The 17782-nt window shown below is 44.3% G+C and overlaps 1 protein-coding gene across 1 annotated transcript in view; it reads left to right on the forward strand.

Moving 5' to 3' along the window:
* Positions 1–17782, forward strand: part of ZFPL1 (zinc finger protein like 1) — a 255138-nt gene that overhangs the window by 131494 nt on the left and 105862 nt on the right. Inside the window, exons 3-4 of the mRNA XM_069644943.1 lie at positions 13520–13631; positions 14208–14401. Of these exons, the coding sequence (XP_069501044.1) occupies positions 13520–13631; positions 14208–14401 (306 nt within the window). The remainder of the gene's footprint in view (positions 1–13519; positions 13632–14207; positions 14402–17782) is intronic.

The following is a 17782-nucleotide window of genomic DNA, read 5'->3' on the forward strand; positions in this document are numbered from 1 at the left end:
TATCCCATTTCCTTCCTTCGTATCTACCATCCTCCTGGACCAGTTACCTCCTTTTGTGGATACATTGACCGTCTTCTCTCTGTTATTCTCCCTTCCATGACTCCTCTAGTTTTTGGGCAACTATAGCCTTCATCTCTCTACTACTCACTCTACCCTTCCTCTGCTCTCAATTCTTGATTCTCACTTTCTATGTCACCTTCTCACCCCACACGTCTGGATTTTGTCTTGACCTGATTTTTGTTTCATCTTTGTCCACCTCCTCGGTTTCATCACTTCCTGTTTATCTTTCTGATCACAATCTTCTTACTGTCTAAATGTTTCCCCAAGTCATGTCACACCCTTCGCTACTTCTCTTAAAGCATCTTTTTCAGGCGTGATTTATGTAATTTCAATAGCCCACTCTTTGTCTCCTCTTGTATCTCTGCCCTTCCTTCACATTCTTTTGCAGCCCTCCCTGCTGATGAAGCTGCTTTGGTTCTTTCCTCCTCTCTTCTTCACTGGACACTCTCTCCTACTTCCCCCTTTTATCCTACCTGTAAACCTTGCCAAACATGGCTTTTTCCTCACATGCTTTATGTGCCATTTCATGTGCCCTCTTGAAAGACACTGGCTTAAGTCCAAGACTATTCTTCATATTTCTCATATCATGCACTCTACGATGACTGTTTACTTTCAGCAAAACTTTCTTATTGCTCTGATCTTTTACACACACAATAAACCCATCCTAGGCGTCTTTCCTTTCACGTCTTCTTTCACCCCTTACCCTGGACTACGCAACTTGTTCTTCTCTTTCAGCTTGTGATCTAGCTCAATTCTTTTCCTCAAAGGTGGCTTCTCGTCGCTCTGATATTGAAGCCTCCGCTTCTCCATAACTACCTACATTGCCCATCACTTCTCCCTTGGTGTCAATTTCCTGTTTCACACATATTACCAATGAACAGACTTCTCTCCTAATGGCTAAAGCTCACCCTACTGCTTTTTCCACTGATCGATTTGCTCAGTAGTTATTCCCAAAGTCTACCGATCTCCTGTTTCTTATCTCACCTCCTTCTTTAATGTTTCTCTTAACGTCAACTGTTCCTCTATCTTTTTAAGCACGCTTCTGTTCTTCCATCTTAAAGAAACCAACCGCTGATCCTTTGCTTGTTCTTCCATCTTAAAGAAACCAACCGCTGATCCTTTGCTTGTTTTAAATTTTCGGCCCATCTCCTGATTGCCCTATCTCTGTAAGCTACTCGAACGGTTGTGTACTCTAAAGTTTCTACCTTTTGTCTCCAATTTCTTTTTTTTCTTTTTGTTGCTTTCAGTCAGGCTTTCGTCCCTGTCAATGCACTGAACGTGCTCTCCTCTCCGTTCTGAACTCTTTAATCACTGATCGCTACTCTAGACGGTCCTCTCTTCTTGTCCTGCTGGACCTTTCCACTGCCTCTGACACAGTTGATCACTCTCTCCTACTGGCTTCTCTTTCATCTCTTTGGTTTTCTGGTTCTGTTCTTTCATGGTTCCAATCATACCTGTCCCAAAGGACCTTCTCAGTGTCCTGGGCCAGTAAAACATCTGACACCTTCCCCATTTAACTGTGGTGTCCCACAGGGGTCTGTTCTGGCTCCATTTCTATTCTCCCTTTAAAGTTCTTCTCTCCTCTTTCCTCATTTTTCCTCTGACATTCCCCCATTGTTCCTTCTTTTGTCTATTCTCCCCATGCCAGCTTCCTATTTCTCACACTACTTGAATCTGGGCCTTTACGTTGACTGTACCTTATCCATTGCTCATCATATCTCTCGGTCCTCGCGTGCCTGCCGTTTCCAACTCTATAACATCCGTAAAGTTCATCCCTTTCTTACTTTCAAGCTACAAAAATCTTCTCTGGTTTTCTCCAGACTCTTTTAATGTTCTACTGTTCTCTTTGGTGTTCTGCTCTCTCGCCTGATTACTCTGAGATGTTTTTAATGCCTCTATTCATCTTCTGTGTCTTCTCTCCTTTCCCAACTCTATTTTCTCTTCCCTTTTTATTCTCGGCTGGTTACCTTTTCATTCTCATCTCAAATTTAATTTCTTCTGTCTTGTTTTCAAGTCCCTCTACGGTCTTGCACCTAGCTATCTTTCCTGTCTGGTTTCATTCTACACTCCTTCTCGATCTTTGTCGTGCTTCTCAAGTTCTTCTTGTCCCACACCCTCCTTGTGTTCAGTCTTGCTTTCGATCTTTCTCTTGTCTAGCTCCTTTACACTGGAATGCTCTTCCGTACTCTGCTCTATTTCTGTCTATTCTGTTTTCCATAAGTTGTTGAAGTCCCACTTGCTCTCTTCTGGCTAATATGACACTGTTTTATCACTATTATTGTTATTCATTTTGTTGTACGGTTTCTTCTCTCTGCAGCGCCTTGGCTTAAGGCTCTATATAAAACCTAAATGAATACAAATATGAATTACCTGCAGAGTAACTGCTGTATGAAAAATAGGCTTCGGGAAGTGATCTCCACAGCCACTGGTGTTACCTTCTCTGTAAACTTATTACTATTTGACCATCAACAGTCATCTAGGTGCACACAAAAGTGACTAGTAGAGAAATAAGCTTCAGGGAATTGATATCCATGGGCACTGATGTTATTTCCTCTGTAACCTTATTGCTATTTTGGCCGTCAATAGTCATATATGTGGTAATATCTCTTCCTGTAATATGTTCTTCCATCTTTGCTGATTTCTTTACTTTCTTCTTCTTAACCTGACCGTTGCGTACCTCTGACAGACATTCAATTTGCAATGACTGCAAACATTTCAATCCAGATAGATTATTTTATGTTTATGTTATTACTAGTTTTTGTTCATCGTTTTTGATTTCCTTGACCGGAAGCGTTTTTCCCCAGTGCAGATTCTAGGCATGTTGAGGGAGGAACTGATGCTGCAGGTAAACAAATGAAAGAGCTTACAACTTTTGCTCGATATTGGTCATTAATACTAATGGCAGTTAGATTTCCTAATGTGATAGTATTGGAGTAGAACCTTTTGTTTATCTCGGAGGTAGGAGTCCTATTCATTTGAGGAATTATGGTGGCCAATTTTGATTGATTGGATTTGACCAGGCCCAAATGCGTGTGTACCTTAGCTTTTATGCTTTCATACATCCTCAACAAAGAATGCAATGCGTGATTCAAATCTGCTAGCGAAGGTGTTCCTAATATAAGATCTGAGGACCATGTTGTGGGAGAGAGCTCCAAATCTGCAAATAAGAATGACTGATCCATTTTGGCTATATTTGGCCCAGAATTAGGTGTGATTGATTGTTAGGGGAGTTTTCATAAAGTCCCACTTGGAGGTAAGAGGTTAGCAAGCTATTCCAGTGGCTTTTAAATGCCCAACTGTTTGTATTAGTCTTTACTACTCGGCACCTTGGTAGAGTGGCAGAGCAGTCGGGCTTATCTTAAGAGGAAGATGTGAGCCATAGGTAAGTACACTGAACCAGTCAATAATGCACATCAAAGAAACACTTAAACATACAATTATATCAACATATATATTTATTATATTTACACTAGAGTTCCTATTAAATACTTGGTACCATAACCCAACACACATAGGTGCACTTTTCAATACATTCAAAAGGGCACTTCTTAGTTGGTAATTGCTGAATGCGTACAAGTGTTACAAACCGCTTATAGGGAGAGAACGCCTACACTGAAAGTAATACGGTGATTGTACTATGTTAGCATACACATATAAGATAGTGATTTTTAGGAAGGAAAACAGTTGGTTAGGGTTATACTAGCAGAGCTTTGAGTTCTAGAGGCAGTTTCTAAGCACAGCAAGTCTTTTAATGTCCAAACCGCAATTCTAGCTAAAAGGCAGTTCAGAGAGGCTTAAAGGCTTCTAAAGCAGCAGAAATCAAAAGTTCCTCTCGATACTCTCTAGTTTTTAGGAAGGAAGATGCAAGAAGGTTTAACAAACATTGGAGACCATGTTCTAGGACTCGCTAAAGGGACACAAGCGGCAGCTTGAGTTGGAGGTAAGAGGGGGTTGCCCTAGACACATGCACGCCAACGCTCTGGAGTGACTTTCTGAAATATGGTAAGCAATACCTTTTTTCCCCGCAGTACCTTTGGTTAGAAGAAAAAGTTCATTCTGTATGCTCCGCGATGTTGCAGCTGTTGACCGGACCTCTGGATTCCTTGATCTAATGACGAAAGGCAGGACAATGGACGGGATCTCTCAGCAGCAGTCTCGAGGGAGGATCTCTTGGATGGCTTTCATCAACTTCTCTGGTCACTCTGCTGTTTTGGCACCTTTTCTGCAGCAACAACAAAGGACGCAATTCGCTCGGTCATTCTTCTTCGGATCAGAGTCTGGGCAAGTTGGATTGAGTCTATGGAGTGTCCTTGAGGGCTGAGCAAAGACTTGGACGGATTCAGCCTTTCCACGACGATTCACACAAAATGGGCAGCATATCTCCTGGTACTGGGGTTGAAACTCATAGGACCTCGGGAGATGGCTCAAATCTAAGTTCGTCTTGGGCCTGGTTGTTCACACTAGTCAAAGGGAAGGAGTCATCCTCTGTCGCATAAAAAACAGTTTAGGACTGCAGTGGTTGCTCCAGTGTTGCAAAGGGTCTGCAGGCATCTCTGGTCGTTGTATGCTTCTTTGGTTCTTTCAGTCTGCAGTGGTCGACTTGCTTTTCACTCAAGAAGCCTCACCTTTTATACAGTTCCAGCAATCACTCCTCTGCAATCTCTCTCAGCAATTTACAGAAAGGGTCATTTGGCTGTCCAATCAGGACAGCCAAGACTCCCTGTGGAATTCAGACACTCTGGCAGACAAAGAACAGAGGGGGGGGAGCTCTTCCCCCAGTTGCTGCCTGCCAAGTCACTCTGGAGCCTAGGCGGGGACACCCAAGGGTTCCTGCCAAAGGCAAAACGCACACAGACCTCCTCCTTCCAGAATGGTAGAAGAAGGCCTAACAAAGAGCAACCACGCTAGAAATCGAGAAAAAAGAAGGGAGCCCTGGTAGGGCAGATTTTCTGATGTCCAATTAAGTGCTTAGCAAAACCATTCAACTGAGGCAGTACAAGACTCCACTCTTAGGATAAGGCTGTTCCACCAGACTTCATGGTAGCGTAGACAGAGCAGCCAGGCTTAATTTAGGAGGGAGAGAGGGCTGTAGAATCAGTACAAATGAAATTGTAATACAAATGATCCAAAGAAACACTGCAACACTTTGTATTGTAAAAATAAAGGATTTATTTAAATGCAGGTAAGCCCAGATAAATCTAAGGGTAAGTAAGCACTAAAACATTATTTGAAATCACTGTATAAAATCACAACACTATACTTGAAAGTACACAGACCCAATTATATACCTTATTTGAAGTATCTAACAGTAGTTATAGGGAAGTCAAAACCTTTTCATACATGTTCAGTATAGGTCAAGCCTATTCGGGAGTAAAAACCAATGGTTACTTTTTACAATTACATTCAGTAATGCAAGGGCAGTAGACCCTTCCAGTTGTACAATGATTCTCAGTGCAACTCACTTAATCGGTCAACTGGACAATATACTTTTGGTGAATAGTGTTACACTTTTTCTAGGTGCAGTAAAAACCGTTAACTACTTTTGTGATAAGACACAGTTATACTAGGTGAGTAAAACCTAAGGATGTAATATACAATTACAAGTACTTTTGAAATCGGGGAACCCCAGATTGAGGTAAGCAGTAACTCTTGTAGCTTATTTTTGGAGGGCACACAGCTAACACAGGGTAAGTAAAACCCACATACTTTTTTAATCTCACAATGAAGGGGAAAGTAAAACCCAATGTTACACTTTACTGAATGACTCAGTTATTTTAGGTAGGCAACAACCGAATGCAGACTTATTTTGAACAGGCTAGCAGCAAGTCAGGGGAAGCAAGACCAAGTTGGTTGACACTCGTACAATTACCCTCAAAGGACTAATCTGGTGAAACCAACACTTTACTTTTGGGAAGAGGCACAACCTAATCACAGGAGAATAAAATACCTTCACAGCTACCTCCTATTAGACTGTCAAAACAGTTGCTAAGGAAGAAAAGATGTTAACCATACTTTTAGGAATAGTGCATCACACATCCAAGGTAAGTAAGAACTTTTGTAACTGTTCACTCTTAGAATTACAGTTACCAACCAACTTTTTACAAGTAAGTTACTTTTAAACACATATTTTCTTTTCTAGGCAGAAGTCCCAATCCCTTCAAAGTCTTTCCCTTATTCTTGTAGCTTGAGTGTTCCCATTGGCAGAAGGGGGGGTCACTAGGGACTAGTGACCAACAGACCAGACTCAGACAACAAGTCCGAGTTCCTTAGGAAAACTGGGCAAACGGGTGAAGGCTTTACTTCTAGGATTAGAAGAGGGTCCCGAGGCTGCGCAGAAGACACCCTAGCAGGATTATAGCAGTGGGACTGGGTGCACTGGATGAGATGCCTCCCCATCACAGCAAACACCCCACAGCTACACAGAAATCCTAACCAGCTTAAGGTAAGTACATACCCAAGCCAACACAGTACCTCAGCATTGAAGAAGATTTTGCAACAGGTGGACTTCAGGGTCTGAAGCCAAATACCCGGTCAGTGGATTCCTTGCTGTGGTGACTGAAAACAAGACCTTGGAAGGAACTTTGCAGCAGGGATCGAGGAAGAAGACTCTAGGCAAGGTTTCCCATGTGGCTGAATGCGGTTCTGCGGATTTGGTGCCTTTTCAAGGAGCACAGAAGAAGACCGAAAATTGCAGTTGAATTCTCGTTGTTACAAAGATCCAGCACTCTGTTGAGGGGACTTTTTGGACTCGATTTGTGTCTCTGGAGATCCACCAGGATGCCCACGAAGTTTCAGCGAGATTCGGAATTCAGAAGACCGTGCACCGCACAATGGCTCGAGGTACCACGGTATTGGGGTATTGCAACAAGGCAAGGTTGCAGCAATGCATGGGATGGCTCAAAATGCAGGTCTTCTTAAGTCTAGTGGGTCTCATAAGGCTCTTGGTAGTCGTTTTCGGAGTCCCCAGGTCGATTGGAAGGAAGGGCTACAGCAGGCTCCGGTTACACCGCAGGCTCTGCGTTCGCTGGAAATCGTTTCGGCTGCTTTTCCTTCATCTTCCTCTTTGGTTTCGGTTCCAGTGGTCAACTGTTCTTCAGCTTCCATGTTCGCAGTATTTATCAGGAATTACATCACAACCCCTGCATTCTCTCCCCGCATTTTACAAGAAGGGGCGGTCTGGTTGTCCAATCAGGATAGCCAGCACCCCACTGGGATTTGTCCCCATTCAAGCAAGGCGTAAGACAAAGAGCTGGGGAGTTTTGGAGTCCTCCCTCACTTCCTGCCCTCACAGACAGATTGGAGCCTGGGCTGGGAGACCAGGGGACTCCGGCAGAAGATAAAAATCGCACAAAGGAATTTCCCACCCTGGATGTCAGGGGCAGGAACAAGAAATGACAAGACACACTAAAATGGCGTAAAAAGAAGACCAGGCTGTTTTGGTAAAAGGAGCACCCCTGGGTACCTTTACTGCAGCTGTGAACACAGCCTGCGGTAAAGGTGCACCAAATTAATACAAGGTATAACTGCCACCAGCCATTGAAGGTAAGCTTGTCCCGGTAACAGAATTGTTACTCCCCAGCACTCCACATAAGGTGGGGTGTGCTGGTTTCATTTAACAAAATGTAAAAGGGATCCAAAGATCCTTTCTACCCATGGGAACTGTAGTTCTCTCAAGGTTAGCTAAATAAAGTTAAAAGGGGAGCCCCTAGGGCAACCCAGCAACAACAGGCACTTATTCCCAATAAGTTGTTAAAGAGGATAACTTTAGAAAGACACTATGCAGAGTCTTAAAAATGAAACCCATAGAAAGAGTTAAAGATTATGTGAGTGTTGAAAAAGGTTACCACTCAGTGAGGTATTATGGAAAAATATCCCACTAATAAAGCAAAAAAGTTCTGGGGTTGACCCGGGTCAGGAAGATTCACCAGTTCTGCCACAATCTTACCTAACTAGCCCCCAAATTAGCACTTGGGTCTCTCTATTGTGCACTACCAGGGCTATAGACTTAACCTGCAGTAGATAAATCACACAATAGTTTGTAGAACACATCCACTGCCACCAGCCAGAACTAGAATGTTGTCTGCGACTACAAAGTCACAGGAGCAGAGAGAAAGGGGATACTAGGTATTCTTTTGGCACTCCGCATAAAGTGGTGGCTGCCAATCTCTAACACTATAATGTTTTAGGAGAGATATCAAGCATCTCTATATAATTAAGAACTGTAGTTACTCTAGGATATAGATAATAATCTCTAAGGAGGACCCAAATGGTCCCCTGCAACACTGCCCATAAGGAGCTGTGTGCTGCAATAGAAATATACAGATGCTATAAAGAGGTATGCAGAAAAATATACTCCAGTATATAGTACAGATAAGATTCAAAGAACACAGTTACAAAAAGCGGAGTCCATAAGAATGAATGAGTGGAAAAAGGCTCCACTCATTCAGGATTAAAGGAAAAGGTCCAGAAGTCCAGCAAAAAGTGCTGGGGCTCTCACTAGGAGAGGAGATGAAGCATAAACATTATAAATCTCCCTAACATTGATTTAATAAATAGGCTCTTTCATTTACTGGAGCACTCTCCTTCTGCATAACTGGCACCTCCTGCGCTCCCACCAGACTATTGCACTGTCTCATGAATGAGAAATCTAGAGATCCAGCAGACTTGGCATGTTGTTGGATCAAGGGAGATGAAAAATCCTTATGCCGCACTTTCTGACTCCACTGCATGGCAGGTTTCTTGGGCTGTTTAGAGAAATATGCAGTAATCTGGTTGGTTGTGTTCTTCCAACTAGCTAAAGCAGAGACTGGTGGTAGAGCAGAGTTCAAAGTGCTTGCTGTTTGAGCACAGGTATGCATATTCTAAGCTTGAGCGGAAATTGAGGAGGGAGGAGAGCATAGAATTTAAGGTGCCCTCAACTTGAGAGCAAATATCCAGGTTCATTAAGATGCCATCAGAGGTTGTGCACAGTACTAGGGAAGAAGGCCCAGGTTTGGCTGGGGAACAGGTCAATATCTTGGTCCTGAACAGTCTTGGGTGGGTGGGGGCTAGGGGGTGGGGTGGTTTGGGAGTTTGCTTCTTAGATTATATGCCACTGTATACATTGTGGAAGCAGCATTGAACTGCTTAGCAAACGAGTAAAGCAAAGAGCCTTACTGTGAATCACAGAGTGGGGCTGATAAAGTCCTTCAGGCGTTCCTGCAAATGCTTGAGGGAAATGTAGTTCACTTTGATCTTCGTAACTTGTGTAGCTCTAATCTTTTGGGTGTAGGATGAGTGTAGTAAATTCCGTCCTGAGCATACTACCATACACTTGATAACAGGGACATCCTCTCAAGTTCATCACTGATTCCAGAGGGCTCAACAGCCTGCTACGACTGACACTTGGACATCGGTCCTTTTCTCATATTGGCACGCTGCTCGGCTCCTTTTTCGCTCCATGGCACTTTTCTGCTTACTCGCTCACTCCCCACAGAGTTGACTTTACAGGGACATGCTGGAACAGCCTGCTACGACTGCCAGACAGCATATATACAACCGAAAAGTGGAAGTCTGTAACAGTGGATGGGGCAGGATGCTGCACAATGCCACAGGAGGCATGATTCAGTATGAAATGTTGGATCTTAATGAAAGGTTAAAAATGTTGACCACAGAAAGCTAAGCAGGAACTCCAGTTAAGGCAGTTAACAGAACGTTTGCTACTGGTGAAAACCAGCTTATTTGAGCTCCTTCAGCTCACTTCCATTTAGGATTGAGTAGACGGCAACCAAGGGCAGCTGAGAAATCTTCCCATAAAGATGCATTGATTAGTTTGGGGGAATGAGAGGGTGTGAGCTATTCAGAGGGCATCTTTTGTACATAGGAAAACGTGACTTTTCAGTTCCACTTACTCACCCAAGCCATAATTTCATGAATCTGTTTATTTTGTATGCCCCCTGTACAATCTGCATTTATGAACGATTTATCATTGTGAGATACAGCAAACCTGTGTCCGCTGTTAGGCAGAATTTAAATGCAGTACCCTCTGGGAACACTACAACTAGGACTACAGGTATAGGCAACCCAACCTTTGGTATAAGCTTGTACTACACAGTTTTGGTGGCGTGCTGAGCAGCCAGGCTTATCTCAAGAGGGGAAATGTGAGCTGTAGTGGAGTTGCACAAAGATTAACAGTTACTGGTATTCAAATAAACTCTTACACTCGAGGTTTCTTGCATAAACATTTATTTATTTATCCGTCAGTTATAAAGCCTTCTTTAGAAGGGAGCAATGGAATAGTAACACACAAATATACTTCAATACTGTACACTTTGAGTTTCTGAATCTGACGACCCTTTTGGGATGGCCCACAGACGCAACCTACACCCACAGGTGACTTCAGTAGCAAGGGTGCTGGGGACATTAATATCTTGCTGTTGGCATTCAGAACACTCTTTAAAAGTTGGTAAAAGGCAAAGGTTATTAGAACACGAGACCACAAATATTGTTAAGCAGTGCAGATACTTTTAGAGTTCATTAGTAGAGCCATTCAATTCAATAGGCTTAGCCAAAGTCAATGGGCAAAAGTCTTGGATAGGATAAAGCACTTCTGGTAAATACATGGAAAAGTCTTTGCACAAGTTCTTAGGAGTCTTTGACGAAAAGAAGAATCAAATGTAGGGCCACAAGCTGATTAGACTTGCGAGTTGTGGAAGTTACAAGCACTTCTACAGTAAGAGGTAAGTACTCTAAGACTTGTCTTACAGTACCTTATTAAAGCAGAAAAGATGCAGCTGATGACTTCTGTGCCTGTGCAGCTCTGCAGGTCTCACTGTTCTGGGACGTCGGGGGACTCCTGCAATGCACTGGACTGCCAAAACCTGCAACCGGCAAACTTCACTTTCAGTGGCTGTTTCACCTTTTTAGCTACCGCAAATAGCAACAACGTGGTTCCTGGTTGGCAAGGTGGACTGTCCTTAATTCTGGTCCCACACTCTGCTGAGGGTGCTCGGGCTTGGTCAGTCCTGCTTTGTGGGAGTCTGGAGGATCTTCCAAAAGTTTTAGGCCAGCTTAAGACTAACACACACAATCTGGTGCCCCTCTCCCTGGCTATATGGTTTCCTGCAGCAACTTTGAGGAAATTCAACCTGCTCCGAGATGGGTGTCCAGGTGGCTTACTTTGGAGTTGATTGGTCCCACCAACTCAAGGGGAGAAGTCGTCCTTGCAGGGGCTTCTCTGTCGATGCGAACTTGGCATTTCGGCACTGCAGCAGGGCTTCACCGGGCAAACCAACCGTCCAGGAGTTGGAGTAGGTGTCCTTTTCAAGCTCTTCTTCGGTCTCTTCATCCAGTGGTCGACTCTGCTTTCCAAGCAAAAAGACTCGCCTTTTATTCAGTTCTCTCCCATTCATTCCAGCCTAGCTGTGACTCACCCAGTCAGCCCGCCAATCACCACAAAGTACATTTGGGTCTCCTAGGAGACTAACCACGGAGTTTTGGGCACCTCCCTCACTTCCTGCCTACCCCAGACACTCTGGAGCCAGATGCAGGTTTCACTCCTGAAGCCTGCCAAAGGCTAAATGAACAAAAAGACCAAACCTGGTTTGGCGGGCAGGGAAAATCGCTAGAAGGACCTTTCCACAAAGACATGGTGAAAAACGAAGACCGGGGACCATTTTGTCAAAGATGGCTCTGCGGCGGTGTCCAGTCAACTGGTCGACTGCAATTTGGTCGACTGCAATTTGGTCGACACCATTTGGTCGAATGCCAAATGGTCGAATTTTTTTTTTTTTTTATATATATATATATGTGTTTTGTGGGTTTTCGTGTAGGGGAAAAAAAAAAAAAAGAAAAAAAAGGGGGTTGGGGGGGGGACCCCCCCAAAAAAAACCAAAAAATGGGTAAAAAAAAAAAAATTCGACCATTTGGCATTCGACCAAATGGTGTCGACCAAATTGTCTGTCGACCAAATGTTTTCGACCATTTGACTGGTAACCCTCTGCGGCAGATGGCTCCCGCGGTTAGCGTTACCGGAGCTACGAACAGCGGCGGTAAATGCAAACCATGGTAGTTCGGAACAAAACCACTCCCACCAGCCATTCTGTGAGGAAAGGGTAACATTAAAATGTTACATGAGCATTTAGACGCAGGGGGATACTAAGTAACCCATCCAGCACTCTATTGTAAGATATGGTGTGCTGGGTCTAGCAAGTACAATGCTAAGTAAAGTCAATTTCACTTTACTGCTCTAGGAAACAGTAGTTTATCCCAGAGAAGGTATTTAAACCTTTGGAAATCTGAAAGACTTCCCTATGCCACTGCACTGAAGGTGCTGCGTGACACAATGTAAAAGACAGTGCCTATGCAGTTTGTCATGCTCCATAAGCAAAGAAAATACAGACAGAAAATACATAGAATTTAAAAGTTCAAAGTCCCAAAGTTCAGCAAAAGAGCTGGAGGTCTCCAAGGTGGGAGGAATTTAGCACTAAACTGAAAATTCTCCCTAACATCCGCTCAGTTACAAAATGGAAAACCTCCATTGATGACGCTTCTTTGACCAATTGGAATGTCAAAATGGGAAAGGTGTTTGCCGGCAAGTGAGTAAAAATTATTTAAAGTGGAAAAATTGGACCGAATTTGAAAAAAGGTAAATGTGTAAGAATAGGCATCAGCGTATCTGGGTGTGGAAACCACCCCATTGAAAAAATGCCAAACAAACCGCAACAGGAAAAAAAGTTCTCAAATGTCCTTTATGGGCAATTTCCTAAAACTGCTTTCCAAGACCTTGTTGCCAGAAAAGCTTTAATTGGGCAGATAGTTATGGTGACTCGCTAGATGGGGACTTTTTAAACTGTCTGCAGTAATTTGGCTTATCCTTCTAAATATCAGCAGTGGAATGGAGGCTGCATTGAACACATCAGATGCATTTCGGGTCTTTGGCAAGGTTTGCCCTTTTCTTTAGAGTAAGGGTCTGCAACCTTTGGCTCTACAGATGTTTTGGACTACAACACCCATCAGCCATAGCCAGCATAGTCAATCGAAGGATTGTGGGAGTCTTTCGAAACATCTGGTGATTCACAGGGTCCAGACCCCCTGCTTTAGCAAAACAGTGACATTAATTGAGGCAGCTGTTCAGAGGCTGCTATCCATGTCCTAAGTTTTGAATGGTTTCATTTGGTTTTCAGATTGCATCCTCTTTGTTGGACTGTATCAACTCTCTCATCTAAAGGTAAAAAAACGCTCTGTATCTAAATTGAAGTGTGATTTTTAAACTCCATCTGTGTCATGCTCAGATGATTCCTGTCCATGGTCTTCACACTTAAGTGTGATTGCAGGGAAGACTTCAATTGTTTCACTGCCTCCAGAGGTTTGGAATCCGTCTGTAATATGTATTTAAAACAATGTATGGACTTTAGGTTAGGATAGCACAAACCTCTGCTCACCAGAGTATGGATTTACCCGTTTTTGTTTTTGTTTTCAGTGTATTGTCCAGTCGTATTTGCAGTGGCTTCAGGACAGCGACTACAACCCAAACTGTCGGCTGTGCAACACACTTCTGTCTTCCAAGGAGACAACCCGGCTCGTCTGCTATGGTAAGCCGATCTTGTAATTTATCTCTGTGCTGGCATGTTCGGTCGGTTGCTGGATTGGAGTAATATGACAGCGTCTGCGCCTGTCCTGCTGAAAGTAATTCAGAGCTGCAGGCACTACACAGTATAGGAATTATATTTACAGCTTCTGATAATAAAGTATGAAGAGGAGATGTCTTTTCTGAGCAGTAATTTGCTTGATCCCGTGGATTGTGCAGACCACACCCTCAAAGATGTGGATGTATAAAACAAGGCTTAAAATAAAGGGACATGGCTGCTTATGTAGATTACTGGTGGTTGATGGTTGGTCCACACTTCTGCCAGTGGTTAGCTGCCTTTATTTTTTAATCTAGTGCTGGGACCCACCTTATTCGTCCATAGCCTTTGTTGATCTGTCCACCTTAGTGTGTGTGTGTGTGTGTGTGTGTGTGTTCCTGAAGGTTTAGTTTTTCTATTCAAACTTTAATCATGAATGTGAGATTGTAACCCACTTAGTGCCAGTGTGAACTCTGTTGTGTTGCTATTTTTAAGAGTAATGTGGTTACATCAGTCCTTCAAATCCATCTCTTCCACTCTCAGACTTGTTTCACTGGTCCTGTTTGAATGAGATGGCCAACCAGTTACCAGAAAATACTGCCCCTGCTGGCTACCAGTGTCCGAGCTGCCAGGGCCCTGTTTTCCCTCCAGCCAACCTGGTGAGCCCTGTGGCATCTTCCCTGCGTGATAAGCTGTCCACTGTCAATTGGGCCCGTGCCGGACTGGGTCTCCCTCTGGTAAGTGTTTTTATCTGTGATTGGTTGAGGGGCATTAAGTGCTTACATTGAAGTATTTGTATTAATCTTACTCTGGATGATATTATGGCTTATGTCTGAGCACTTTCTTTGGTGTTCGAATGGATTTCTAAACTCTGGCCTGGTAGATGGATGTTTTGGAGGCCACCCTTGTTAGGTGAACAGGGGACACTTCTGGAAAGATAGCCAAACAATTCAGGGGAGCTTGGAGAGCAGTCGAGGCTAAATCTCAAGAGGAGTGAGGGTCATCAGGGGGTCTCCAATTAGCACACACAGTGAAATGCCAATAATTACAATTAGACAGCAGTGTACAAAATTATACCACTTATTATATGACAAATAACAAAATGAATAATGAAATGGTCTAGTGAAATACCACTCAAACAACATACTATGTAATATATATACAACCACTGGAGTCAGTACAAGAATGTTGATAACTCGATCAATACCTGCAAAGGAACGGGGTGAGAAACATTTGTAACACTGACCAATTTCAGATATGACAATCTTAGCTTTGAATCCAGCCCTAAGCTGAGTGGAGCCTTGTGCTCAATGTTCACTGCCTGCATAAAGTGCACAATTACTTTCTAGGGAGCAGGAAAAAGTTATGAGAAGAATTCTGAAGGGGTTAAATAGGTCCCAAGAGTCAGGTGATGTTCTGCTACAATGAACAAACTGTTCCTGACTTTCAGAGAGCTCTAGGCAGCAAGTACCACCTAAGCCAACAGGAAGGCCAAAATTGAGCCTTCAGTGAATTAATGCATTTGGATGAATGCCAAGAAGGCCCATTTTCAGCTTCACCTCTTTAGAGGCATTCTTCCCTTTCTCACCTTCGCACCAGAAACTCAATGTCTCTAGAGCTCTGTTCCTCTCTAATCTGGACTACTGTGACAGCTTCTTCCTTAATCTGCCTCTCTCCTCCCTTGGCCCTCTTCAACTAATCCAGAATAGAACTGCAAGACTTATCCTTGACATCACGCCCAGGGACCGCGTCTCTCCAGCTCTAAAATGTCTCCACTGGCTCCCTGTGGCTGCAAGGATCAAAATCAAGACCCTCTGCATCATCCACAACGCTTTCTGGGGCCTGGAATCCTGCTACACCAAACTCTCTCCCTAAATACCTCCCTGGTAGAGCCCTTCAGTCCTCTCGTTCCAACTCCCTGCTGATCAAACGTTTCTCTAAGCAGAGAGTGGGGGGGTGAATCTCCCTTCGGCAGGTGCCTCCCTCTGGAAAGGCCTCTCAGACTTGAGCCGGACCTCCTGAAGTGGTTGTATACTATTTGACCTTTTCACAATTGACCTCGGGAGAATTGACCTAAATTAGAAGGTCAATTAGGATATATATGTGGGGGGAACCCCGCCCCCCTGCAGCCCCTCACCCAATCCAGAAACCCCTGCAACCCCCACACCATCCCCTTATATTATTTATAATCCAAAACCAACCCAATACATATATAAAATAACGAAAATTATATAAAGGTCAATTGTGCAAAAGGTCAATTGTAAAAGGTCAATTTGGGTAAAACCCCTGAAGTTCCGGAAACATCTCGAGCACCTGCTTTTCTCTACTTGTTTCCCTCTCTCCCTCCTCTGCTAATATCCCCATCTGCTGCTGTTGACTTGCGGCCTGGTCCCTCATGTGTCTCACAGGTTTACAGGCCTCCTTTTCCAGTCTATACCAGCACTCCCCAATCCAGCATTGCCTTCCGCGCCCCTTCCCCCCTGACTATCCTGAGTGGTTGGAACTCCTACATGAGCCTGGCCCACTCTCGCACTTAGTCGGCAGCGCCAGCCCCCACTGGCATTTATCCCTCCTGGGTGCCCTCCAGCACTTGCCTACACCATGTCCCCTTCCACTTTTGATACCCCCCTATTTTACGTGCACTTCTTGTACTGCACTTGCATGATCCGAATGTCACAAGGCTGAGTAGGACAGTTTACTGTTATTTATTTCCCTTGTTCCCTCACCACTTTGTTCCTGTCTTGTGGCGCATGGAAACACCATTTGCTGTATAGGCGCCTTATGCATATTAAATAAATAAGTCACTTACCCCTTGTTTAACTACTCGCCATCCTTAGTTCAGTTTTGGTCCAGACTTCGCAGGTCCAGAGGTAATCGCCACAGGTACGATTTCCCACCCTCCATTCGACTTTCCGATGCTGTGAGAAACCTGAAGGTGTCTCACCCGCTGGTCCCTGGAAATCTGTCGTCCAGGTGACCAGGACACAGCAGTCGCTATTGGATCCACTTCGTGGGGGTGGACCAGCGGGGGAGGATCACTTGGACGAGGGGTCTTCGGGGAGCGGAAGTGGGACACTAAGGGTTTAGACGTGGTATCCCCTTCCCTGTAACACCTTTTTCCCATCCTACCCTGTAGGATATTTAGAAGCTCTACCCCCCTTTTACCACTCACGCTGTCTTACACTGTCAGACAACGGACTAAAACCAGAGCCATTTACCTAACATGCCCCAACACACGGTCAGGCAGAGTCAGGCAATTTACAATAACCATGCACACCTGACGGCCCTTTACCTTCCCCACAGGGTTAAAAGGCGGAGCACGAAAGCATGCATCGAGCAAGGCCGAATGCATGAGGAGATAGTTAGACCAAACCAGCAGTTCAAACGGAGAAGAATGGCGGTGAGACCTGGAAGGACGACGAAGGGGGAATTGCCCTTGGCCTTTTCAACTCCGACCCGCGAAGCCTCGAAAGGGAAAGCATAAGACCGTAAATTACAGGTGGCGTGCGGAGTAGCAGATGTCAATGGCACACGGGGGCCTCCCGCTTTGATGATGCAGGTGGAGAGGCAAGCTGGCTACCGTGGTACTATCCTTTACTCCAGACAACAAAGAAGCCAACGGGTTCAGTACAGCCAGTGAGTCGGAGGAAGCTGATAGTAAACAAAACTGTGTTGAGCCCAAAGTTGCAAGTGACAACAATTAGGAATGCAAGGAATTTGCAAGACAAAGAGCTTGTGTATGTTTTGAACTTTAAAGAAAGCGCAGTTGAAATCCAGATACAGAGTGGTCCAGCGCCACGTGGGCGCTGAATCGAAAGTCTCTGACCCGTTGCCAAAGGAAAGCGAGCCTCGCTTTCCAATAAAGTTGTGAACTGTAATTTGTAGCAAGTGTTAACCCGACAGAGGGATGCCGAGAGAAAGCTAGGAGACGGGAGACCTTGCTTTCTGAAAATGAGCAATATGTGAACTGTGTTAAAGAAAGGCCTAGTGAACCCGACGGAGGGAAGCCCAAACTGTGAGAAGGATCCAAGCCTGACGGAGGGAGATTCTGGGGGCAAAAAGCAATCGCCTGAGGTGCAAGATCACCGATATAACTTTTTGTTTCTCTGTCATTGTGA

This window comes from Ambystoma mexicanum, chromosome 2p (assembly GCF_040938575.1).
Source record: "Ambystoma mexicanum isolate Mex_15411 chromosome 2p, UKY_AmexF1_1, whole genome shotgun sequence".
Lineage (NCBI taxonomy): Eukaryota > Metazoa > Chordata > Amphibia > Caudata > Ambystomatidae > Ambystoma > Ambystoma mexicanum.